General features: G+C 43.0%; 1 protein-coding gene across 6 annotated transcripts in view; it reads left to right on the plus strand.

The window, feature by feature from the left end:
* KIT (KIT proto-oncogene, receptor tyrosine kinase) overlaps positions 1 to 27,531 on the plus strand; it is an 83,331-nt gene that overhangs the window by 12,588 nt on the left and 43,212 nt on the right. For all 6 annotated transcript variants that reach the window (XM_021938619.2, XM_021938617.2, XM_021938620.2 and 3 more), the window contains exon 2: positions 25,981 to 26,250. In XM_021938619.2, the coding sequence (XP_021794311.1) occupies positions 25,981 to 26,250 (270 nt within the window). The remainder of the gene's footprint in view (positions 1 to 25,980; positions 26,251 to 27,531) is intronic.

Genomic DNA, 27,531 nt, shown 5'->3' on the forward strand with positions numbered 1-27,531 from the left:
TAGTGACAGGTGTCTTCACTTTCAGGCCCTTTGGCGCCTTTAATGTGTTTTAGTCTGCAGGTTTGGAACTGTTTGTTCTGGAATGTGCTGGAATGCTCTTTCACAGCTGAGAGAGATGCTTCAGGGTCCAGGCTACATGCTCTTTGGTATCTCTCCAAGGACTGGAGGTTCTGCACCTCTTTTTAAAATTCATTCATGTTTTTCTTAAAATATGACCGAACTCCTAACTCTTGTTGCTAACCTTACCTCTGGGATTCTTAGGCCCTCAGCTGAAGAACTTGATGAATTTCAACTTTAAAGAGGTTCTTCTAACACTTGGCCATTTCAACCAGGCTTTGCTATAAAGTCCTGTGGAATTTGGGGACTGAAAGCCAATTACTTAGATCACAACTTTCCTGTGAAAACTGCAAGGACCTGCTGTCAGGGCTTATTAAACCCCAAAGCATGGCACCCTGGCATGCAGACTACCCTGACCAAGAAGAGACTGGAAGGCCTCAGAAGCCAGGTCTTTGTCCTCTCCTGGTTCCTGCACCCTTTTCTCCCCCAGAGTGAGTCACAGAAACCAGAATTCTTTTACCCCAAGGCAGGTCATAGAAACTAGAACTCCTTTCTCTCAAAGCCAGGCATGAAACCTAGCAAGGTCACTCTCTCCCTTCTCCCTGGAAGACCTTCATTCCCGAGGGGTCCTGCCCCATCCCTGGGGGAGGGGGAATTGTCCGGAGCAGTCTTGCCGGGTTTCCCCACTCCATCCATCACCTTTAGGCCAGATCCTTTGTGTCCAATCACATTTCTGCATGGCTGTTCATTCATCAAACCTAAATATAAAAATAAAGGTTTTCCCTGGGGGAAAAATATGACAGACTTCGGTTTTAATCATAACTGTTGTAGTAACTGTCGGTCTGTTTGACACGGTGCTGTTTAGCCACCATCAGCCCTACTGCATGTCCAGTTTCGATGCTTCTGTTACTGGCCTGGGTGAGGTGCCCGCAGAGAGGTGATAGGGTGACTTCATCTGACTTTTTGCATTTTCGCTTTAGGGTGGCCTTTCACAATTCCATGAAGTGATAAGCTCTCCAGTTTCAAATGAAGGACGCCTCAAATTGAGAACTGACTGCATTGCATTCCTCAGGAAGGGAAAGTTCCTTCTCTGTCAATTCTTGGGCACTGGAGTAGGACTCTTGCTGCAGATGGTATTGTTCTGGTTCTCAGGAAGGAATCCAAGATAAAGTCTGTCTGGGGATAGAAAGTGGTACCCTCGGCCGGGCGCGGTGGCTCAAGCCTGTAATCCCAGCACTTTGGGAGGCCGAGACGGGCGGATCACGAGGTCAGGAGATCGAGACCATCCTGGCTAACACGGTGAAACCCCGTCTCTACTAAAAAATACGAAAAAACTAGCCGGGTGAGGTGGCGGGCGCCTGTAGTCCCAGCTACTTGGGAGGCTGAGGCAGGAGAATGGCGTAAACCCGGGAGGCGGAGCTTGCAGTGAGCCGAGATCGCGCCACTGCACTCCAGCCCGGGCGACAGAGCGAGACTCAAAAAAAAAAAAGAAAGTGGTACCCTCTTGGAATATGGGCAGGAAGGCATCCCCAGTGACCATAGCCTTGGTTGAAGGTATTAAAGAGGAATCTTGAGGTGCTTGGCAGGGTGTCAGTTGACAAGTTCAATGAAATTAGCAGCATTAGGTCTGTAGGTGGCTGCTTAACTAATTATGAACTCAGCTGCTTAACTGTATTTGCTCCAGGTTTCACAATTCCTTTTGTCTACAGTAATTGTCACTGGTTAGCACCTATTGTTTTGGGTGAGAATTTCGGGGTCTACATTTAAGTAGACCCTATTTAAATTTATTATCAGTTGACTAGGGAAGGGTTAAAGAAGCAGTAGGGAGTCTATGACTTCTAGAATATTCCCTGGCTTGTTTGAAAATGTGTTAGCAGCCATTTTATTTCAATATGAAAGAACTGAACTTTAAAAAAGTGTGTATTTTTATTTATGGCAACATTTCAAATAGGATAGTGTTATGAACCCTCATATAACCATCTAGCTTCAACACTTACCAATATGGCCTCTACCCACTTTATCTCCCATTATTGGGAAGCATGTCTCAAGCATCATAGAATTTCATATATAAATATTTTCAGTATGTAGTCCTCAACTACAAAGACCTTCTTTTCTGAACATAATGATGATGCCAATATCAAACCTTTCCAAATAAATACAATTACATAATGTCATTGAATATCTAGTATTCACATTTTCCTATTGAAGGTAAATAAAAATATAAACAAATGTTTGCACGTTTAAAAGAAAGCAAACAAGATCTACACATTGTAATTAGTTGATATGTCCTTTAAGTCATTTCTTTTCTGTAGGTGTTAGCTCCTTTTTTGTTAAGGAAACTGCAGTTGTCCTGTGCAGCTTCTCATTCTGATTGCATTCCTTGGTCTTCACCTGTACCATTTTGAATATGTCCTGTAAATTAGTGACTTAGACGTTTGATCATATTCAGTTTTTTTTTTTTTTTTTAATGAGGGTACTGCGTAAGTGGTGTGTTCTCTTGTTTTGCTTTCTCTTTTTGGTGTACCTTTGGTTATTTGTGAAGATTCATATTTTTTGTTAGATTTGTATTTTTGGTTTTAATGATTGCCTTCAGACTGATGCCTTTCAATAATACCCTTGTCTGCTCTTTCTGAGGGGGCTATTTTTCATTGGTTTGCTACCATAACATTTAAATTAGCCAGCGTTTGTTCTTTGCTCTCTCTTTACTCTCCTGAGCTGGGGATTGGAAGTAATATTCTTTTACTTCCAGTTAATATCTAAAAGGCAATCAGAAAGCATATTCTACTTTTCGGAACTTCACCTATTCCCCATTTTTCTGATGGCTGTACTCATTTTTCAGAGCATACAGCAGTTATATATTCTGCTGTCTCCCTTGTTACCATCATTTAGTTTTAGCTGTATAGGTAAATATCTGTTTAATGCTGGGGACCAGTCCTCATATCATGGCTTTCCTGGCATTTTCGTTTTCTGAAACGCACCCTCTAATAGATGCCTTATGGGAAGTAGTTCCTGAATTATATGTCCACAACGGCGAGTGTGTGGTCTCTATATTTAAAGGTCAGGTTGGCTAGTATAAAATCGCTGGCCCATCTTATCTTTGCTCAGATACCTTTATTATTTTACTGTATTGCCTTTTGCCATAAAGTGGTGTCAAAATCTGATGATGATCTTATTTTCTTTCCCTCACATTTAACTTGGTGTGTTTGCCTAGATACCCGAAGGAATGTTTTTCCACCTTTATTCTTTAAAGTCCACTAGTTAGTTTTATAGTATTGGCTGCTGTAGGTTGATTTTTTTTCCCTGTAGACACAATGTGCTGCTTTAACGTGTAATTTTAAGAGTTCTTTTTTATTTCCTCTCCAGTAAAGATTGCATTTACGATTTGTTCTGTTCTTTGTTGGCTTTAGGAACTCCCGTTATTCATGTTAGACCTTCTTTGCCTGTATTCTGTATCTGCCACTTTCTCTCAAATCCTTCCAATCTCATCATAATTCGTTTGAATTAAAAAATTTTCCTCCTTTGTGTCTTCTGGTTCATTTAAGGCACTGTTCATATTTATTTGCTCTCGTGTTATCTTTACCTGTCATTTCTGAAATTATTTTCTTTATTTTTAATTCTTAGTTCTTTTGCCTCCATTTTTAAATCTTCATTTTCTTCAATCATTTCTGAGTTTTAAAAATTCTGATTTATGCTGTTCTTCATGGCATCTTTCATTTAGTTAATTTCTCTTAGCTGCTTCTGAAATATTAGGTCATGGCTTTCCTTTGTGCCCTTCTGGCCTGATTTTATTGTTTACACGATGGATGTCATTCTGCTCCTTAATTTTTCTTTAAAAATAACTATGTGGAATTCAACTGTGATTCTTTTCTGTTGTTAACTGAGTTTTTCTATACTTTTAGGAGAGCCAGTGTAGATTTCCTAGCATCAGAGATCTAGGAGACTCTTAGTTGTTTTCATTTTATTTTATTTTATTTTTGAGACAGAGTCTTGCTCTGCCTCCCTGGTTCAAGAGATTCTCCTGCCTCAGCCTCCCGAGTAGCATGCGCCACCACGCCCAGCTAATTTTTTGTATTTTTAGTAGAGATGGGGTTTCACCATGTTGGCCAGTCTGGTCTTGAACTCCTGAGCTCAGGCAATTCAGCCGCCTTGGCCTCCCAAAGTGCTAGGATTACAGGCATGAGCCACCGCGCCCGACCTCATAGTTGTTTTCATAAAGTGGTAATAAAAATATGAACTCTACTTTCCTATATCCTAAGACTTTTTTTTTTGTCCCTACCCACACTGCTCACCTGCGCAGACTTTCCCTTACCGTGCCCCTATTTCCTCATCTTAGATCTCATCCCCAGGAGCTTCTCCCCAGTGTGGGGCTTTGCCTTGGCTTGTTAATTCATAGGAATCGGACCTCTCCCACTCCAGAACATTCTGGCACATTGGACATACAGGGGGCACAGCCCTCTCCACACTCACTAATTAAACTGGACCTTTTTTCTCCGTCTGCTCTCAGGACGACCCTCTGAGTTTTCCAGTGAGTGCCTGACGGTGGTTCCTGTAGCTGATGGTAGTTTGTCATCTAGAGTTGTTGTGGATGTTGTCCATGGTTTTTGAGTCTGCTCTTTGTCAGTTTTTATGGTTGGGGAGAGTCAATAATTATGCTGCCACCACCATCTTCCCAGAATCTATATTGACATTTTAACATAAAATTTGGCAACCTTTGGGTCGACCAAATCTGGACTGAAGTCCTGTCTTGAAATCTCAACTCACAAGTAGCTGTTTTTCAAAATAATTTGCTTCCAAAATAAGTTATTAAAAATTTCTAACTATCTGAAAACTGATTACCATGGAAATGAACACTGTATGGCCTACCTAACATTAGCTTTCTAAGCTTATTGTTTATGACAAAATATAGTGGCTGAAATCATCTGAGTGCCAGGAAACTCACTGCTGAGCTATTATTTCTGAGGAAAATTTGTAAGAACTGACATGCTTTTGTCATCATTTGTTTGGTGTGAGATTCCCTGAGTTCTGAAGGAGAGAGTGCTGTTTTACAGTTTTAAAAGTATTAAACCACATTTATACTTAATGCCATCTAATAAAGATAACAGCATTTCTTAATTAGGTGTATTTTTCTCTGATTTTTTTCCCCCACTGAAAAATTTGCATATCTCTAATTATAATCATTTCTGGAAAAAATGCTGCTAGGGATTGACATAATATTAATTTAGATTTCCAAAAATACTAAATTTCCTTCCTCCAACTTGAGTTTTCCTCCAATTGGCCATTGATTTAAATTACCTACTAAAAGGTTATACAGTTTTAGAATTGACCTCTTTACCCCTTGGCCATATAAAGAATAAGGAAAGATTTCTCAGTAGAAATAGTGGAAACTTTTGTTATTTAAATTCTGGAAAATAGAGCAAGATTGTTTTTAGACATTTCCTCTTGTTTTCCACAAAGAGATTGAGAAGAAATCATTTCAAACACAGGGCTGGTCGTTAAGAATTCTTTGCAAAGGGAAACAGGCTTAATGTATTGCTCTAAGTGAATGTCACCCAAGAAAAATTAAGGGAAAAGTGAATACTCATTAAGCAAATTGACCAGCAAGCGTTCTGATGAATGTTGAAACAAATTTGAATAAACTAATTTTGTCCATTAGTGTGCTTTTAAACCAATGTGATTGTTTGGCCTAATTATTTTCTATTTTGCTTATTCAAATGTAGAATGGTTGCAGAATTAACTATTGCAGCAATTATCTGATTAGCAATTTGGAAAATTGGTGAATGGTATCTGACTACTCACCAAGAAATATCTGGTATTTCATAGGGCTGTGTGGAAGAACAGACTGTCCAAGGAGGATAGTTGCTGTTTTTCACTCACTACAAATGGCAGCTCAGAGACTCTCGCTGGATTAGTATGGACTGTGGATGTGGGCTCCGGGCTCTCAGATGTAGTGCACCAGATTGAGGTCTGATGTGCTGCAGAAGTTGTATTTGCCACCCGGTGTCACTATTCTGGAGTCCCGTAGCTGTGACTGGAGAATTCTGCAACATTTCCCACTTCTAAAGCTTGGGGATTCGAGAAATCTGTGCCCGACTGGCTGCCAAAGCTTGTCAGGGGGACCCAGTGCTAGGCCGATTTCTAGGTGTAAAAGCCAGGCAGATTTGCTCACTCAAGAAAATCTGTTTTTGCAGGTTTGCTTTGAGTTCCAAGATACAGATCCTGGTAAAATTGTTTGCTGCGTTAATGCCCTGGGTTTCTTCTGGTAACTGGGTTCCCGAGTGTGGTCTGGACCAGCAGCATCAGGGTCACCTGGGACTTGTTAGAAATGCAAACTCTCCGCCCCTACCCGAGACCCGTTGAGTTGGAAACTCTGAGAGCAGGGCCCAGCAATCTGTTTTAACAAGCTCTCCAGGTGATTCTGCTGCAGGCGAAAGTTTGAGAACCACTGGCCTTGAGTATAAAAATTACTGGGCTTTGTCACAGCTGTCAGCCGTGCTAGTTAAAAAGTTAAAGCCCTCGTGGATTCTTCAATCCTCTTAATGTCAGAACGTCAGACCGGGGTGCAATTCTCAGCTCTCCTTCTGTCAGACGGAGAAAGATAGATATGCGTTTCGGTTAGTCCAGACAGGACAACAGACAATTGGAGTACTGTAGGACTGCGCTGCAGTAGAGGCTTCGAGAAACCTGCATGGGTGGAGGGAGCAGGGGAAGAGTGGTATTTTAAGAGGACAAATACGATAGTGTCCCACTCTGATTAAAACCTTTCAGAGACTGCCCAGTGCTCTTGGAATAAAGTCTGACCCCATAGATCCCTTTCAAGCCTCCAGCATCTCCTTTTGATCTCCATTTTGCACACAGCACCTGCCTCATTCTTGGCTTTAAGTGCACCCTGCACCCCCAAAGGTGTCCAGCTCCTATCCACCCATCTGTGGCCTCTGCAGGAGCTGCCCTTCTGTCCGCTGCCAGAGGCCCCATGCTTCTCCCTGGCCTCCTAGTGCACTTCACAGCCCAGCTCCCACCCCTCCTTTGCAATCTTCTCTGACCTCCCAGGGTAGGTCAGATCCGTTCTCATTGTACAGTGTGCTTGTTCGAACGCATCACATTGTAATTATCTAATTGTATAATTATTGGTTTATTGCTGGTGTGGAGTTAAATATAAACTCGATGGGTGAGGGGTGGGGAAGTCTTGCCCTCTTGACTATCCCAAGGGTCCAGCACACAGCAAGCTTTATTATTGGATGAATGAATGGTGGGGCAGTCCCCATCTTTGTTCTTAGGACACATGGGCTGGTTAATATATTAAATTTTGAAGTGTCACCTGAGGTTTAGACCTCTCCATCCCTCCCACCCCCGTCCCCACCCTCGTTCTGGGAGCGTTTGCCACCACCATCTCATTCTATGGGAAAGGCAGGTCCCTGGCACAGTGGCAGTGAAATTTCATAACTTGGTTCTAACTTGGGGTCTGCCCTGTGGGACACCAGAGAGAAGTTCTTGAGTGTCAGTATTTCAGGGATATGGGGAAGGAAGAACTCCTTTGCTCTTGCAGACATTTATAATACATGGATCAGAAGCCAGCAGCCTGAAGAGTAAAGGTGGCCCCTGGAAGGTTTTCAGGGAGAATGACTGTTGCCTCCTCTTTCCTCAGGGCTTCCAAGAAGTGCTGCCTCCTTCGCTCACAGAAGTTGATGGCAGGCAGGGGGTTGTGGGTTGTGTTTCTTCCCACCCACTTCCACATCTATTTGATAGAAGATATGCACTCCTTTGCCTATTTTAGTCAATTTACTTTGGCCTGGTTAAAGCCAGTGTTTTTTATTCCTGTTCTAGAAGGTAAAGGCATGGAAGTTGCCCTTCAGAAGCAACAGCTGTGCAACATTGGGACATTTGTCTAAAATAAGGAACTCAGCCTTGCTGATTTAATAGAAAGCTTGACAATAGCTTATAAAAATACATACATTGAGAATGAGGGCTCATTTTTTGTGAAAGATTGGGGTTTCAAGACCTAGAGGGTAAAGAGGCTGATGTGTTTATGGGAATCTTGCTTTTGATGGAGGAACTGGTAATCTGTTGACTATTTACACGTTGATTGATTGTTGTGTGGTTTTTGTTTTTTACATTTGAGGCTCAACGTACTCTCTCATACCTATTGTAAATTAGATTAAGTAAATGTAATAAAACAGTAAATTTGGGAAAAATTATAAACACAATTCCTCAGTCACTGTCAGAATACTGTAGCTACCATCTGCCAGCAGTGTTGATAGCAGGAAGAACTATAATTTTGTGCTTTGTTATCTGTTTCCTTTATCTTCATCGGGTGCCATTTTTCTTCATAGCTTCAATGCATTCCATGGCTGGCTGGCTCCTTCCTTTCTTCCTTCCTTCCTTCCCTCCCTCCCCCAATCCCTGTGAGGCAGTCTCCCTTGCTCCTTCATGTTGCCTCACCCCCTTCTCTTCTTGATGTAATTATAGTACAGTAATTATAGTAGTAGTAACAACAGGACCATTTTATTTTAGTATAAAGCATTTTATTTTGAAGCATGGATTTGAAGGTGACGTGAAGATTCCGACCTATTTTACCCCCATAGATGTCAAAACTGAAGTTTGTAGAGGTCAAATGAGTTTTCCCAAAGTCTCACATTGCTTAAATTGGAATCCATGCATGTCTGACTCCAAAACCCACACCTGTTTTCATAATATTCCTGTTGTTTTCACCTGCTCACCCAAGCTCAGAGAGACACCATAATTTCCAGTGTCTGATCCTCCTCCTAGACTTTCCAATATTGCTGAATAAAGTTACAAAGCTGGACCCACTTTTTGTTTTAAAGCTCCTTTTCTGGAAATAATTTCAAACTTACAGGAAAATTGCAAGATTAGTACAGAGAACTCCAGTACACCAGTTGTTAACATCTTACCACATTTATTTTGTTTTATATACATATTTTTTTCTGAACCATTTGAGAGTAAGTTGCTAGCATGACCCCCTCCCCCACCTTCGCTGTGCCCCTTTGAAGACCCACCGAAGGAGACAGCCTTGTGTTCCATGAGAACACTGAGACCACCCAGGGTGAGTTCCTCTGTCTCCACCCAAGTGCAGACTTTACCCTGTCCCTCTAGAGCCGAGGGCCCTGCTCCAAGGAGTGACATTGTGAGCTGCTCACTTGTGAGCCCTTTAAATTAAATTCATATTCTAAAACACATGCACTGCCTTCCTGGAATTGGTTCTCTCTAGCACTTAAAAAACAGATCCTCCTCTATGGCAAGGTAACACAAAGGCAAGTGAAAAGGGGCTCCCTGAACGTTTCTACCAACTCCAGAAAGAGGGGAGAAAGGAGAGTCGCCTCTGCTTGTTATCCGGAGCTGTAGGTAAACTGTTCTGCTGCTGATAATACAAGTCTGTTTGCAGAACAGTTATCAAGGGCAGTAACCTTTTTTCTAGCAACGGCCTCGGATAAAACTTGTTTTTCTTATTAATAATTTTGTTTTTACTTCCTTTGGTATAAACCATCCCTGTGGCTATAAAGTGACAGGTTTGAAAGTGGAAATAGACGGAAAAATGTCCTCTCTGTTCAGTGTGTGGGATGGAGGGGAAGGTGCAATTTTCCCTATTTGACAGGCCCATTAAAAGCAGGATTTCAGAGTATATTCACTAGCAAAATGTACTGATTTATCCATTATAATGAAAATTAGCTTAAGTATCTAAGTCAAGTATAATTTCTAGCATTTTTAAGAGCTAGAAAATCAGGCCTTTCCAAAACGTAGATCATAATTGAAGACAGGTTTTAAAAATGCCTTAGGGAAATAAAATGTCAAGACGAATGGATAAACAAAAATATAGCATCCACACAATGGAATGTTATTCAGCCTTAAAAGGGAAGTCAACTTTTACAAATGATACAACATAGATGAATCTTGCAGACATTATATTGAGTTAAATAAGCAAGAGAGAAAAGGACAAATACTATATGATTCCACTTATATGAGGTACCTAGAATAATGAAATCATCCAGACAGAAAGTAGAATCATGGTGATCAGGGGTTGGAGGGTGTAGAGAATGGTGAGTCATTATGCAATGAGTACAATGTTTCTGTTTGGGATGATGAAAAAGTTCTGGAAATGGATAATGGTGATGGCCGTACAGCAACATGAATGTACTTAATGCCACTGAACTGTATACTTGCAAGGTTAAAATGGTAAATTTTATGTCATGTATATTTTACCATAGTAAAAAATTTCTTAAATGCCCCAGTTGCCAGATATATGTGTATATATACACGTGCACACAGATACGCGTATGTGTATGTATAAATGTTAATCAGTCTCTCACTTATCTATGTTTCATTTGATATCATTCAAATTAGATGCCATATGTTAGAACTAGAGTTTAGGATTGTCACACTTTTTTATGTCTGGAAGTTTTCATTCATTCGTCCTTTTTTGTTGTTGAGAAGGAGTTTCGTTCTTTTTTTTTTTTTTTTTTTTTTTTTGAGACGGAGTCTCGCTCTGTCGCCCAGGCTGGAGTGCAGTGGCCGGATCTCAGCTCACTGCAAGCTCCGCCTCCCGGGTTTACGCCATTCTCCTGCCTCAGCCTCCCGAGTAGCTGGGACTACAGGCGCCGGCCACCGCGCCCGGCTAGTTTTTTGTATTTTTTTTAGTAGAGACGGGGTTTCACCGTGTTAGCCAGGATGGTCTCGATCTCCTGACCTCGTGATCCACCCGTCTCGGCCTCCCAAAGTGCTGGGATTACAGGCTTGAGCCACCGCGCCCGGCGGAGTTTCGTTCTTGTCGCCCAGGCTAGAGTGCAGTGGCGCGATCTCGTCTCACTGCAGCCTCTGCCTCCCAGGTTCAAGCAATTCTCCTGCCTCAGCCTGCTGAGTAACTGGGACTACAGGTGCCCACCACCAAGCTCGGCTAATTTTTTTGTATTTTTGGTAGAGATGAGGTTTCGCCATGTTCGGCAGACTGGTCTCGAACTCCTGACCTCAGGTGATCCACCTGCCTCAGCCTTCCAAAGTGCTGGCATTACAGGTATGAGCCACCGCGCCAGCCTTACTTGTCTTCCTCAAAACCCCGTTTTCCCTCCTGAGTCTGCCGGGAATTGACATTTTGCAGAAGTCTGCGTTGCCTGATAGGAGGAAATTTGGTGATTAGTGAATATTGGAGCTCACACTCGCTCACACCCGCACACGTCCAGGACAGTGCTAACATGAAGGCAGTTTGCATTTGACAGGTCCTCCTGCAGGATCTTCTTGCGAGGATCCGGCTACCCCCATCTGTTTGTAAAGCGTGCAGCCAGGAGGATCTGCTGGGAGGTGAGACTGCACCAGGGCTCCCTTATTGTATGTCCTAGGTCTGGGGCGGGGGTGAAGCCTTTGACTAGTGTGGCTGACCTCTGCCATGCTCTTTTGACCTGTTTCTTTTTACTTTGTTCTGAATTGTTCTTTAAGTGAAGGAAGCGAATGTTCAAAGAAGGGACGAGCTCTCTACCCCCACCCCAAACTTCACAGATGGTGAGGGCCTTGTTCTGGTGTTTATTGGATTCCAATCCTTAGTGCTTTTCTGGTTCACATTTCAATATGTGCTTTCCAGAAATCAAAACACAGAAATCTACATATTTACGGCAGCAGCGGGCAGGTAGAGAAGACTGTGCTAGGCTCTTGGGAAGAACCCGCGGAAATGGGAAGGTTCCTCCTTTCTACTCAGGGGTGGATCCCAGCATATTTTCCTTGTCACATCCAGACCCTATGCAACTCCCCAAAGACTGACTTCATAATGGCAGAGAAAGGTTTCTTCTTAGTCTGTCTCTGAGATCAAAAGGGAAGGTCTTTCCTCAAGCCTTAGGTTGTATTTTTGTTAGGATGAGTGAGTGAGAAGAGAATATATTTAGTAGTCCTACGAAGGTCTTTGCTGCTGGTAATGTGTGCGTATCTAGGAGAAGTTTGACCACATAATTAGCTGAGAAAGGTACGTCTTTGAGTGTCGAATGATACTTGCATCTTCACAGTTAATTATAAGATGTCAGAGCCATAAGTCAAATTTCATGTTTAGGTCCTTATTCTAATTTTGTGTCCAAAGAGTAGTGTAAAAACAAAGTAGGCCTGGCATGGTGGCTCACACCTGTAATCCTAGCACTTTGAGAGGCCAAGGCGGGTGGATCACCTGAGGCCAGGAGTTCGAGATCAGCCTGGCCAACATGGTGAAAATCTGGCTCTACTAAAAATACAAAAATTAGCTGGGCATGGTGGCGGGTGCCTGTAATCCCAGCTACTCGGGAGGCTGAGACAGGAGAATTGTTTGAACCTAGTGGGGACGGAGGTTGCAGTGAGTGGAGATCATGCTGCTTCACTCCAGCCTGGGAGACAGAACAAGACTCTGTCTCAAAAACAAACAAGTTATATATTTTATATATATATTATAAAAAATATTTAAAAATTTATATATTATAAACACATATATGTTTAGCTGTATGTTTATATTATGAGGGAATCACTGCTACTCATTCTTTCCACAAACATTTCAGTGCTTTCTATGTACAAGAACTGAATTTTCTTTTCTTTTTCTTTTCTTTTTTTTTTTTTTGAGACTGGATCTATCTTTGTTTCCCAGGCTGGAGTGTAGTGGCACGATCACAGCTCACTGCATCCTCAACTTCCTGGGCTCAAGCGATCCTCCCACCTCAGCCTCCCAAGGAGCTGGGAGTACAGGCACATGCCACCATGCCTGACTAATTTTTGTATTTTTTGCAGAGATGATGTTTAGCCATATTGCACAAGCTGGTCTCGAGCTCCTGGGTAAGCAGTCCTCCTGCCTTGACCTCCCAAAGTTCTGGGATTACGGGCGTGGGCCACCATGCCTGGCCCAAGCACTGAATTTGTATTAATGTAAGAGATTTATCTGTTTTTTTTCCTTTTTTTTTTTTTTGAAATGGAGTCTCACTCTGTTGCGCAGGCTAGAGTGAAGTGGCACGATCTTGGCTCACTGCAACCTCCACCTCCCAGGTTCAAGTGATTCTCCTCCCTCAGCCTCCTAAACTGAGATTACAGGCACATGTCACCATATCCAGCTAATTTTTTTGTTTTTTTTAGTAGAGATGGAGTTTCTGTGTTGGTCAAGATTGGTCTTGAACTCCTAACCTCAAGTGATCCATCTGCCTCGGCCTCCTAAAGTGCTGGGATTACAGGTGTGAGCCACTGTGCCTGGCTGATATTTCTTTATCTTGATGGTTTTTTTTTTTTTTTTTTTTTTTTTTAAGACAGAGTCTTGCCCTGTCACCCAAGCTGGAGTGCAGTGGTACAATCTCGGCTCACTGCAACCTCCGCCTCCCTGCAACCTCCGCCACCCTGGTTGAAACAATTCTTGTGCCTCAGCCTCCTGAGTAGCTGGGATTACAGGCATGTGACACCACACCTGGCTAATTTTTATATTTTTAGTAGAGACAAGGTTTTGCCATGTTGGCCATGCTGGTCTCAAACTTCTCAAGTGATCCTCCTGCCTCAGCCTCCCACAGTGCTGGGATTACAGGTGTGAGCTACTGTGCCCAGCCTATCTTAACCTTCCTATGGCCTATATGTTTAATGCCAAACATACAATGTAGAATGATTAAATCAGGATATTTGGGGTTATCCCATCACCTCAGCATTTATTTCTCCTAAGCATTTAATTACAGATCTTAGAATTGTTGGTGGCTTTAGACTAAATATTTACTTCGTCAGATGAGAAAAATGAGGCCTAGATAACCTAAGTAACTTGCCTAATGATTTAGAATCCAGAACTGCTATGTCTCTACCAGTATATTTTTCCCCTTCACATCCTTCACTAATTGCTTAAAAGTGTGCAGTTATGACCGGGCACGGTGGCTCACACCTGTAATTCCAGCACATAGGAAGGCAGAGGCAGGAGAATAGCGTGAGCCCAGGAGTTCGAGATCTGCTTGGGCAACATAGCGAGACCTCATTCTCCACAAAAAGGCGGGGGGCGGCAGCGGGGGGAAGACAAAAACCCCCAAAACCCAAGTGTAACTACCTGCAAAAGTATGCTGTTATACATTTAATCGAATATATACAGATTTTAAATATTTACCAGACTCCAAGCATTTAATAATTTTGCTTGTCTTCTCCAGCCTGAGAAAAGCTGTGACAGATGTCCTGTCTCTAAAACTCACTCACTGGAAGCTTGAGTCCTTGATGCTGGGTCCTCTTAGTAAGTTTCCTTAGAAGCACACAGAACATTTAACATGTTCTCTCTCTTGGGAGTGCTGTTCAAAAAGCAGAAGCAGCCTGAGGGCATCTTCTCTTGCCACCAGGTGGCACGCTTGTGAATTGGGAACTGGTGGAAGGAATGAGTCAAGTTGAGGGTTGCACTAAAATGAATATCCTAGCTGGGCAATTTTGAGGAATCTGAGTGGGAAAATGCTTCATTGCAGAGAATGAAGTCCGTCTGATTTGCCCAGAGATCACAAAAATAAAAGACAGAAAAGCACAACATGAAAATGCTACAGGAAAGGTGGGATCGACACAAACGATACCTTGGCACTATGTCCGTGTGGTTTAAGGCAGAAAATTGAAGGGCTGACTTGGCCCTTCAAAAAGCCCTGAGGAGGAAACTACTCAGTAGCAGAGGCAGGAAGGGCCCAAACCACAGGTGAATCCACCCAGGTTGAACGCCCACACAGAGGTGCGCGGGTGGGGTGGGGTGGTGCAGCCTGACTGCCTCCACTGCAAAGGATGTGCCTTTGTGTGCAGTGTGACATCCCTCTCTAGCCTTGGGGAGCCTGCGAACCACTTCCTCTCACATGTCCTTGGAAACGTGGGACCCACATGTACCATGGGCTCCTTTGTACCACTGAGAGTCTCCTGAAAAGAGTAGGTCCAAAAAAAGGGGGTCTTGAGCCCAAAATGAGCTTCTGCACCTTATGGACACATGCATCAGCTCCTGAGGCTAGCTGCAGCAGCCTGGGTCTTGGGCAGGTCATCTTAGGAGACCTTCTAGTCACCCCTCTGGCTGTCCCTCCCCTCAGTTCCTTCTTTCTTTATTGCCATCTTTCTCTGTGGATGTTCAGCTCCCTAACTCTTCATTCTGAGCCCTCTGGGAGCACCCTGTGTCTTCATGCCGCCATCAGGCACTGTCCCCCACACTCACTGATTTTGAGGGTCCTCCCTCTACCTCCTCCCCCAACCTCTTCCCTGACACCAGCCAGCCCCCGCGATTGCTGCTCCCCCAGCAGCACGACAAAGCTCCCTTCTTCCATGTCCCACTTCTGCCATCCCAACGGCCAGGCCTGATTCTGCTGTACCAATCGCCACGCCCTGCATCTAGAGATCCTGGTGTGACTACTGTAGGCAAAACTCTGGTGGTTCTGACATGCAGCTGGGGTTGCTAATGAGTGTATGAGTTCTGTGATTGTCTGTCCTCACTGCTGTCAATGGCCAGTCCTGTGCCCTGGAGACTTGGGGGTGGGTTCCCCATCCTTCTCTGCTCCCCCACCTGCTGCCTTGTCCTCAGAGATTCTAGTGTCCATCTGTTTTGCCATTAAAAGTAATGGCAAAAACCGTAATTACTTTTGCACCAACCTAACAGAAGGCCCTGTGCACTGTCTGATCTTGAATTTCCTGGTTCTCCTTTAGCAATGTAGTCATTGTCATCTCTACCCTACTTCAGCCACCCTGGGCCTTGTCATTTCCCTCTGGCCCCTCTGTTCTTTGTAGTCTCCACTCCCTCCCTGGGGGATTTCATGGACGCCACTACCACCCTCTGTGTGCCAGTAAGACTCCACAGTATATCTGTGGCCTCGACCTATCCCTACCTCCTGCCTCCAGTTTCCAGAACCTTTATGCTGCTGCCTGCTGGGCCAAATGCCTCAAAATCTGTTTTACCCCTCCAGTCTATTGGCACCCCATCTCCCCATCATGTAAGACAAAACCGGGGATATTTTTCTCCTTCTTGCTTCTTCACTGTCCAGGGCCAGCCCAACCAAGGTCCTAGGCTCACCTGGCATATAGCCACCCTTCCCCTTCACCCCACTGCCTCTGGTTGATGCCCTTGTCAGCTCTTTTCTGGATCACTGACTGGTTGTCTCTGACTGACCTTGTCTCCGGTTCTTTTCCCCTTGTACTGTCCTTCACTGCTCCCAGAGGAGTCCTCCCAAAACGTACATCTGCAGCTCACCCCCTTACCATGGTGGAGGAGGCCTCCGGGGGTCCTGCCCTCCGTCCCTCTCTGGCCTCACACCTGCAGCAACTCTGAATGATTTTGTGACTCCTAGGCACTGACTCTACTAGTTCTGTGATATTTGGTCTTGAATGTCTCTCCCTTCTCCCCCAACCCAAGTGATAGACTTTTCTCCTCTTCTACCCCTCAGCCTGGCCACATGCATCACTTGTTTTGAGCCCTAGGAATCTTTTTCTGAGCCCTCTCCACTTGCCCACTGCCTTAGGTTCCCAGCTCAGTTCTCCATAATACTCTGCCCTGTGTTTTAGCCTATACTTGCTATATTGTATGGTAATCAGATGAGTCTGTCTTCCCCACTGGGCTGTGAGCCCCTTCTTTGTACTCCCAGGCCAAATGATAGGAGCTCAATTCCCATTTCATCAATGAGGACATGTTACAGAAGTGCTTGCTTTGTTACTGATCCAGCCTTGTTTGCCATTAATTACTGACACTCTAGCTTTAGCTTTATTTCTCTGTTCTGTGATTCCCCTGTGTCAATTAGTTCATCATCTTTAGACCAACCTTGAAATATACTTAAGGAGCTATTTAAAAAAAAAAAAAAAAACAACTAAGTATGCTGTAATGAAGTCTGTTATTTTGTGAATTTTAAATGGCTAATCATTTTAAAATGGTATAGTGCTATTGCTTGAAACCTTAAACTGTCCAAATTCTGTAAAATCACTAAATATCATGTACATAATACAGTACTGAGACCTGGCATGCAGATAGAACATTTCTTTAATTTTTAACAGCTAAACAGAAATTTGCTTTGTCTAAGGGAACTGGTTTCTCAGGCCTGGACGTGGGAGTATTACAATGAAAGGTAAGGAGGAAATGATGTCCAACAGTTACCTATCATTCACCTCATGACTAAACCTGAGAAGGTTTTTTGTTTTTCTTGAAATGGGGCCTTACTCTGCTCCTCAGGCTGGAGTGCAGTGGCACAATCTCAGCTCACTGTAGCCTCGACCTCTTGGGCTCAGGTGATCCACCAACGTCAGCCTCCTGCGTACCTGCAACTACAGGAGTGTGCCACCACACCCGGCTAATTTTTGTATTTTTTGTAGAAATGGGGTCTCACCATATTGCCTAGGCTGGTCTATCACTCCTGGACTCAAGTGATCTGCCTGCCTCGGCCTCCCAAAGTGCTAGGATTACAGGTGTCAGCCACCACGCCTGGCCCTGAGCAGATTGTAATCATGAGTTCTGCCTATATACGTGCTTTAATCTCTGTGTTACTGGATTAAAGATAGATCTGAACTTTCTCTTACCCAGAAAAATCTTTGGAAATAGAAAGTGTGATCCATCCAGGCATGCTCTCAAACTTTTCCATGGAATACTTTTAAAGATTGGAGGGACCAGGGGTTTGAGTGGGACGTTTGGGAATGTGTAGTTGTAAAGTAATTCAATTTCTTCGAAAACTCATGTATTTCCTCCTGAAAAAAATATATTTGATTTTACCTTCTATATTACAATATGTAAAACAATATGAAAGACTTTTTAAAATTATTTACCACTGAGTGAAATCGACCTTCAAGAAGTCTCATAATCAACTTTGGGAGGCCGAGGCGGGTGGATTACCTGAAGTCAAAAGTTCAAGACCAGACTGGCCAACATGGTGAAACCGCATTGCTACTAAAAATGCAAAAATTAACCGGGTGTGGTGGTGCACCCCTGTAATCCCAACTACTTGAGAGGCTGAGGTGGGAGAATTGCTTGAGCCCAGGAGGCAGAGGCTGCAGTGAGCCGAGATCACGCCACTGCACTCCAGCCTCGGCAACGACAGAGCAAGACCCCGTCTCAAAAAAAAAAAAAAAAAAAAAAGACTAATAAACATCCTCAGTGAAAAAGCATTGCTCTTTCACTGTAGGGTGATGCCACAAATTATTTAACCATTCTTTCTTTTCTGCCCCTTTGCATTTTCTGTACTGTAGGAGATTCCTTCCCTCTGCACTTACTGAGCACGTGCCATATTCCTGGCACTGGACAGAGACCTTACTTTGGATTGTGAGAGCTCAAAGCTTGGTTGGGTTGGCGTCCCCAAAGGACTAGCTTTTCCTGAAGCACCGCACCCGTTCATGCTTTGAGAACTTTGTCTTCGCCTTCCTTTTCCTTGAATACACGTAGAAACACATACACATGCAAATACATATACAAAGTCTTCCTGGCTCAGCTCTCCCCTCCACCCTTTCATGATTCTTCTGGGCAGCACAGGCCTGTAGCATGTGCATCACCTCTTGATATTTTTATTTCATTAGCATTTTGTCTTTGCACAAGGCTGTGAGTTCCCCCAGGAGCACTCGTTCTGGTTACACAGTACATGCATGTTGAAAGGTCACACTTTAATGATGATGGTGGAGTGGGCTTCCCACAGTAGAACAGGGACAGTTTTGGGACTCTGTTGCATGACTTCCTTTGGTTCGTGTGGGTGATCCAGAGTTGATTTAGTCTCCTCACTTCTGAGCAAGAGCATTTTGAGGACTCGTGTGGTTTTCACTGAGTTCATACTCCCCCTCCCCCATCTGCACGCTATTTCCAGTATCATCTCTTTGTTTGTAAAGCCTCATGGGTGTTGTGGGCGATTACTGGGATCCTTCCATCTTGGTTATCATCCAGTTTATTCCTATGGGGATATAAAAGTATATCAGAAACAGTATGATATACAAATCATTAGCTTTTTTATTACGAATTGTGGTTAAACACTATGTGAACCAAAGAGTAGTTGAACTGCAATGCACAGGCTGTGCCCTAGTCACAGTTCTTCCTGCTCTACTTCCCCAAAACTAGAATAGGTCTCTCTAATGTAGTGGATTTTCTTTTCTTCCCCGCCATTATTTTATCTAGTTCCTTATATCTGTGTCTAAAGGAAGACAGGTTTAGAAAGGACTTCCTTACTTTTAACCCTAGCTATCAATCCAGTTGTTGGAGCTTTAGCCTTTTGTGAAGGATAGAAAGACCTTGCAGTCATGGTTGACCTGGGCCAGCCACTGCTGAAATTGCCTGGGAGCACCCTTGGGCTCCATCAACAGGTCTCTCCTACTTCCACAGATCACTGCGCCCAGAATTGCAGTCTCAACTAGTCTGGGAATTGACGTGTTAAAAAAATACTACACGTGTGCTTGAATATTTTATTTTTACTTAAAAACAGAAGAAGGACAGTTGCCTATCTTTTGATGGAGGGCCAAAGCCTCCTCTTTGAGTTTTGGTTGAGCGATGGTCTTTCTCAGGAAAGTTCTGAGCTGCCATTCTTTCCATACACCACACCCACAGTGCAGGATTTGTGATTCTTATTTTTGTGTCCTTAAGTGGAGTACTTGTGAAACAATCCAAATGCAGAACCCCCGCTAAGGAGGCCCTCCCCCGATTTGCTAATGTTTGCCACATTAATTCAATAGTAGGCTTTCTTTAGTTGAGCGACCCATAGAAAGCCTTTCTTAGTTATGGAAGAATTAGCATCCTTCTCCCCGTAAGCACACACTCATTTTTTACCCATTTCTTTAATGTGCACTTTATACATATAATTTATACATAATAAAATATCAAATACAACTCCCATAAGCAGGTTTGGGGATAAAACCACATGACTCATGGTGTGAGTAGAAGAGCAAAGGTACACTAGAGAAGAACTTAATAGCATTGGACATTAAAAATGCCTTGGGCAGGGTCAGTGTGGTTTAAAATAAGAGCTAGGTCTTTCCGCTCAGAGAGTTAAAAGACCTTCCCCTGCCAATGCTTATTTAGTATAAGCTCAACTGTATAGAAAAACTAAATAAAAATAGTGAAGCAATTAATTTTTTAATGACATGATTTAAAACAACATTGAGGGGTTCACAGAGGCTAATAATAGAGGCCAGTGTGATGAGATAAAAAAAAAAAGCGTCCAGATACCTGAGGCAAGTTTTAGGTTTAGCTGGGCATTAAAGAATTGTTGAGTTTTAAAAAAGTTAATTGCGGTAAAATACATGTAACTTAGGATGTACTATTTTTAAGTGTCCCAATTCTGTGTGTCACCAAGTATCTTCACAATGTTGTGTAACCATCACCACTAACCATTTCCAGAACTTCTTCATATCCCAAACAGAAACTTATTAAATAATAACTGTCCATCCCCCTCTGTACTCCCTCCCCACACCTTGGTAACCTGTTCTACTTTCTGTCTCTGTGAATTAGCCTATCCTAGGTACGTCATATAACTGGTATCATACAATATGCCTTTGTGTCTGGCACATTTGACCTAGCATAGGGTTAGCAAGGTTCATTCATGTGCGGCATGTATGGAGTGCTACTTTTTTTTTTTGGCTGAGTAATATTCCATTGTATGTATATACCACACTTTATCCATTCATAAGCTATTGGACCACATTTGGGTTGTTTCCACCTTTTGGCTATGGTAAATAATACTGCTGGGAACATTGGTGTACAAGTACGGGTTTGAGTTTCTGCTTTCAGTTATTTTGGTTGAATTTTATACTACTAGTGATGAGGGAGACATAGCAAGTATCTGAAGAGGTTATAAGCAGAGGGTTTGTTGGCATTTCTTTTTTTTTGAACTATCACTAAAATGTTGCATTGTTGACTGTTCTTAAGTGTCCCCTTCCTCCTTAAAGCTCTTTGAAAGCAAAGGCCATTTTCTAGGTTCAGCACTTACCAAGTACCTGTATTTACTGAATAAGTATTTATGGAATGGTTTCTGGAGTTCCTAGCTTAGAGCCATCATTCCTTATAGTACTAGCTGGTCTCCAGAGTGTTGGGTTTTGCCATCTATCCTTTTTTTGGGTTCATTAATTAACACATGTTCAGGGAACAGAAAACAAACCTTAATATTAGCCTCAGCCAAACATAATTGGGGAAGTACATTTGCTAATGCAAAAAGTCCTGATGCAGATAAAACACAATTCAACAAACATTTGTTAACAACTTGCTGTCTACCACACACTTTTCAAAATTTGGAATTTCAGAGCAATTTCAAAGCTAAGTTGGAATACCTTTTTGAAAGGCATTCTCTTAATATGAAGCTCTACTCTTTTAAACAAATCTTTACAGTTTTTAACAATTGTGAGACTACTATAACAATATTAAACACAATTTAAAAAAGAGAATAAACATTGCAGTCCCACCCTAATAAAAGCCCTATTTTCATTTTATAATGTGAGTTTATAAATCATTTATTTTGAAAATAAAACCCTGAATACTTCTGGTGGCAATTAATTATTTTTTAAAACTCTAGAAGTGAAGCATGAACTCATGATCTTGAATTTAGAGGGCCCTATTTGGAGGTATGCATGGCTTTTTGATTTAATGAAGCCAGGCTTTTCTTGGTGGAGCAGCAGAATTGACATGGGTCATCTTTTGGGGATAGATCTGTAGACTGTTGACATCTGTTATAGGGACTGGGTGTTTAGGAGCCTGTCCTCTCTTTGTTTTTTCATATGTTCAGGATTGAAGAGAATGTTTGTATTACTGTGCTAGAGGGAAAAGTAAGATTTAGGATCCTTACCTGCAGGATCTAAGACCTTGGAGTGGGTGTAGGAGATATGGATACAGTTGAACATCAGTACAAGGCAAATGAGTGATGGACTGCCTTTGTTGGTGAGATTTAGTGAGGACAGGTTATCGGGACATGGAGTGGCTAGGGAACAACATCCATGAAGAGGCTGTCATCAGCAAGGCTTTACACAAGATAAGACGTGTCCAAGGGACACAGGCAGAAAGAATGATGGGCATGACAATGGATGAAGAATGTTCTCAGGATCCTTAGCCAGTCAGCCTAAGGAGAGGCAGGTTTGGTCTAGGGAAAACAGCTAGAAGTTCACCCCATAGCAGTTCCTTTAAAGTTGTAAGAGCTGCTACTGTTAGCTGCTGCTGCCTCTGTTGTGGTTTTGAGGCTGGGGGTGGAGTTGTTTTTTTTTTTTTTAAAAAAAGGATGTTTTAGGCTGGACCTCAGCTTTGAGGGAGGATGAGTTGGGGTGGGGTGGGTGGTGGCTGGCGAGGAGTCTTTTAGGAGAGGATGTTAGCTCTGTGAAGTAGTTGGCTGGTCTCGGGTAGGACAGCAGGAATGGAAGGGATACGGGGTGTGTGGAGGAGGCTCTGAAGGAAAGAATGCTAGGATGTGCTGCCCGAGATGGGGAAGTCAGGTAGGAACGTGTTTGGCAGATGATGGGAACTCGTCCCATACATAGGAAGTGGGTGAGTCTGGACTGATTTGGAGGGCCAATAAGAAGTTCCATTTCTGGAATAAGTGTGCCTGACATTATGTGTTTTCCATGTACCCAAGCATAGTTCTAAGAGCTTTACATAACAGCCTTATAAAATAAGTACTGTTACTATCCCCACTTTACAGATGAGAAACTGAGGGCAGAGTTGAGTAGGAACTTGCCCCAGGGTTACGCACTTAGTATCAGAGCCCAGATGCAAGTCTAGACAGTCCTAACTCAAGAGCCAAGCTCTCACTTTTGGTATGCTGAAAGGCTTTCCTGCTTTTCTATGATAGCATGTATTAAAAACTGTCCAGTCCTGTTTTAATCTCCTTGCATGTGTTACTTCACCTGATTCTCAGAAGAATTCTATGAGATGAGGGTATTTTTATCCTCATTTTCCAGGTGTGGAAAGTTGGACACAGAGTTAGGGTGATTTGCCTGTGTCACACAGCTAGACTTAGCTGCATTGGCCTGGTGTGTCTCAGGAAGTCAAGGATGTTTCCTTGACTGGATTGTAATTATCTATATCCATCAGATCAACCCATGAGAAAATGGAATTGATTGAAATAGATTGCAGTATAAATCTTTAAGAATTACTGGGTCAAATTTGCTATCAATATCATGCACATTCATTGGGAACTGTTCCTTTTTTAAAAGGAATAAATAATAGAAATAACGTCTCTATTTATTGCTGCCTCTGTTTTTATTATTTAGTGCTCTGTACAACTCTGAAAATAATCCTGGCCACTGCGTGTCCATATTCTTGCTGCCACATTTAGATGCTGCACCTAGCAGACTCAACGTCTCACTCTATAGCCTTTATCACGTTGTTGGTGCCTAATAATATTTAGTGTTTATAATTGGCCTTATTGTCTTTTGATCTGGGGTGTACTTTGCTTGACATAATGGGGCTACAGTGGATGCCACCACAGGCAATATTTGGTTAACAAACAGGAATTGAGACTGGTCATCTATACACACACCTGCAGGAAGCAATTTCCACCCTCCTATAAAGCACCTTCAGTCTGTCCCTACCCATAGTGCTCTTCTTTCTATCTCACATGTGAGGAGGTCTCCTGTTTTCTTTACCTTTAAGCCTGGTTCGGCTACAGATCTCTATTTCCATCTTATACTGCCAGAACTACCCAAGGGAGAGCTCTGCATTTGCAGCCTGTAACCCTGGAGCAAATGACACTTCCCACTCAACTGAAATTGTACTTTAGAACTTCCAGCGGTCTCTTTGTAACCAGATTAGGGGTCTTTTGTTCATTTCCTGCCATCTTACTGTGGCATCTGCCCTTAGAGCCACCACCCTCTCTTTGAAACTTTGTACTGCATTGACTTCTTTGCCACTTAGCCTCTCTCCCCTTTCTTCCTGGTGGTTCTTTTTCTTAAATCTCTCATGACCCTTTCCTACCCCCTCTTGGCTGGAAGATCCCTTTAAGATCAGTGCTTGGTTGGTTCCTCAAACCCGTTTCTTTAATGATCTGATCTTGTTTTTTAACTTCACAAGGTGTCACTGGACCACCATCATCTGAATTCCAGGTTATAAGCAACCCACTGCTGAGAAGTCCCATTACCAGCCAGGTTGTACCTGTGAGCAAATTACACCTCTCACGTCCCCTCCCCTCAGACTATGTCCCCATCCCCTATCCTCAGCCATGCTGAACTTGTGTGGCTCACTCAGATCAGTCCTCATCTGCAACATTGCATATGGTGGCAGGGGACATAAATCTGATGTGCATGAACCGTTCCCCGAACCATTCCCCTCACCATTCTGCAAGAGGTCACTGAGAGCCCCCAGGGAGTCTTGTTATCACACTGCCCCAGCCCACCTCACCTGGGGACCTTGCCTTCTGCCTCCTCACTGAGGTCCTCCCTGAGTCAACCTTTTGCTTTTTCATCCCACTGACATGTCCTTCCTCTGACAATCTATGGTGTCTTTTCCTCTTTATTCTGAATTCCTTTCTGTAGGTTCTCATTACTTCTGCCTGCGACTAGCACTTTTCACTCACTTCTTTGAATCTAGTTGATTCTCTGGGATCTCACTGTGCATGTCACTTCTCTGCTGAAAAACCTGGAGTGAATCTACAGGGTCCCTGAGGTACATTCCCAGAATTTACACCCAGAAGTTCAGAACCCTTGGTAGATCTGGTTTCACTCCATGTAGTCTCACCTGTCACGTGCTCCACAAGGTACCGTTTTTTAGCCAGGCCAGTTTCTGAATGACTCTAGAGGCTCTGTGCTCACTTCACTGCCAGCCCTTTCTTCATGCTATCGTCTTCTCCTTCTCCTCCTTTGCTGTTATGATATGGTTACACTGCAGCCCACCTCTTCTTTTTCTTCAGATTGACAGCAAATCTCATAGCTATGTTTTACTTCAGTAGTTTGTTCTGTTTTTTTTTTAGAGAGACAGAGTCTCACTCTGTCACTCAGGCTGGAGTGCAGTGTTGCAATCACAGTTTGCTGCAGCCTCGACCTCCTGGGCTTAAGTGATCTCCTGCCTCAGCCTCCCATGTAGCTGGGAATACAGGTGCCCACTACCATGTCCAGCTAATGTTTTTTCTAGTTTTTGTAGATGTGTTGGGGGGGCGGTCTCACTGTGTTGCCCAGGCTGGTCTCGAACTCCTGAGCTCAAGCAGTCTTCCCACCTCAGCTTCCCAAAGTGCTGGGATTACAGGCATGAGCCACGGCACCTGGCCAGCAGTTTGTTCTTTAAACCCTGAAATGTATGTGAGGATCATGTCTCACACTAGCATGAACTTTTCCCCAGCATCTATCATGGTGCTTTTGTAGATGATAATGAATAGGTATTTGATTACATGGCGGCATGCATGACTGAATGAATTGGCTGTTGTAAAATTTCTAGAGTTCAGGTTTCATATTCAGAGCCTAAAGTTTGCATCTTTATAAACTAAATAGTTTCCTATCTAGGAAACCTATTTAGGCATTAGGGTGTTAAAACAGGTGTATCATTTTCTACTTTAGTATTTAGAGATTTGTGAATGGTTCTCCTTTTGCTGAACATTGCCATGTAAAGGGAATTATATAGAAATAACTGAATTCACACAGTTTTAAGGAAAAGCTATTCTATGTCATGGTCATGTACGTTCTGCCAAAGAGAGTGACAGGCCAGTAGTTCCCCGCCCCCCATAGTGTGAGGTTTTGTTTCTGTTGTTTCTAAGCTAGGTGTCTGCATGGCCACACTGCGAAGATGGCCCATATTCAGAATGAAAACTTGACCCAGTTGTATGTTTAACCCAGAGAAGGCTGTGGCATCCAGCACATCCTGGCTTGGGGACCAAATGTGACCCTCAGGATTCATTGAGGGTTGGAGAAAATAACTTAATTTTCCAGATGAACTTAAGAAATTTTAGGCAGAACTCTCTTTTCAACCATAAATAGCAGGGCAGCTTTGTCCTATTTTTATTGTAGAGTACACAGAAGATGGAACTCAGTATTGGAAGAAGTGCTTTATTTCGCCAAGGAAGACGATCATACTCAACACGATTCTGTTTTTCTTGGCAGGCTCTTCTCAACCATCTGTGAGTCCAGGGGAACCGTCTCCACCATCCATCCATCCAGCAAAATCAGAGTTAATAGTCCGCGTGGGCAACGAGATTAGGCTGTTGTGCATTGATCCAGGCTTTGTCAAATGGACTTTTGAGATCCTGGATGAAACGAATGAGAATAAGCAGAATGAATGGATCACAGAAAAGGCAGAGGCCACCAACACCGGCAAATACACGTGCACCAACAAACATGGCTTAAGCAGTTCCATTTATGTGTTTGTTAGAGGTAAATGCTTGGCTTTCTGCGATGCTGTGCTTTCGAGAATTTGATATCCTGCTCTTAATTTTGGATGACATATGGATCACTGAGCCATAGATAAAATATTTCTGGCTGGGTCTAGGAAGCCTAAAACACATGTTTCTTTACTGTTCTCCCCCATCTTTTGATATGATACATAGTGGCTTTGGGTATGACCCCAGCTGGAGGACTGCAGGACTGTGATACTTTTCCTAATGAGATTACAGTAGGTTTAGCCCATTTGTGCTGGTGCTTTGAGTAAACCTTGAGAATCAATTAGGCCCTTTGGGAGAGCTGCATTTTAATGCCTTGAGATACTAGATACTCCCACTTAGTAAAAACACTTCAGGGAACCAAAGGCCTCTCAAGGCCTAACCAGACCGACACTTCAAAAGATGTGGCCCACTCTTAAGGAGTAAATTTCAGAAAAATAACTTGGTCAGCTAAACATCCCATGTCTGTCATGAGTTCTTTGTAGAGTTATCCGTAGAAAACATTGTGACCTCTTATAAACAAAAGAAAAATAAATATGGTAGTTGGAGTTCTGTGCCTCATTTCCTATGACAAGTTCAGTGATTTGCCTATGATTTTAATAGGCTTGTCAAGAATAGGCATGCTGGGCAGCAGTGTATCTTGTAGTTGATGTAAAAACCGATCCACTGACAGTTTATGGGGCATATCCAAGTGACGGGAGGAGAAATAGAGTCCTGTTTTCTAGTTCTCAGTGTCCCTAGACTGGGGCTGTCTTTGAAACAGGCCAGAGTGAGAGGCCTTATCCATGGTATTATGAATGAATAATGGATACTTTTATTCTAGATTGGAGATCGTAGGTGCCTCCTGAGTTCAGTTCCTTACTACAGTATTTGGATAAGATGATCCCTTCTGTCTTGTCTTCCTTACATAATTGTTAGGGAGCCCGGATGGTACAAATTCTAACATGCTCCATCAGGAGCGAATAAAGCTGACTCTAAAGCTTGACTGTGCCTCTCCGCTTTATCAGTTGTTCTTTCCTAAGTAGGTAGCTGCAAAGAGATATACCCCTGGTAAATCACCACTTCGCCTCAGGGCATGCTTCTGTAATTGCTGAGCTAACCCATGTGCTGTCCTTTACATTCAGGAAGGCATTCTGCAATTTCCAGGTGGTGATGAAGTAGCATGACAGTTGAGTAAATGAGGAAAACTGTTGAATTAGTTAAATCACTCTAACAGGGCTCACAGACTTTCTTCATAGGGAAAGTCATCTTCTGTGTCTTGGAACTATCCTTAATT

The sequence above is a fragment of the Papio anubis genome, chromosome 3 (assembly GCF_008728515.1).
Source record: "Papio anubis isolate 15944 chromosome 3, Panubis1.0, whole genome shotgun sequence".
In the NCBI taxonomy this organism is placed as follows: Eukaryota; Metazoa; Chordata; class Mammalia; order Primates; family Cercopithecidae; genus Papio; species Papio anubis.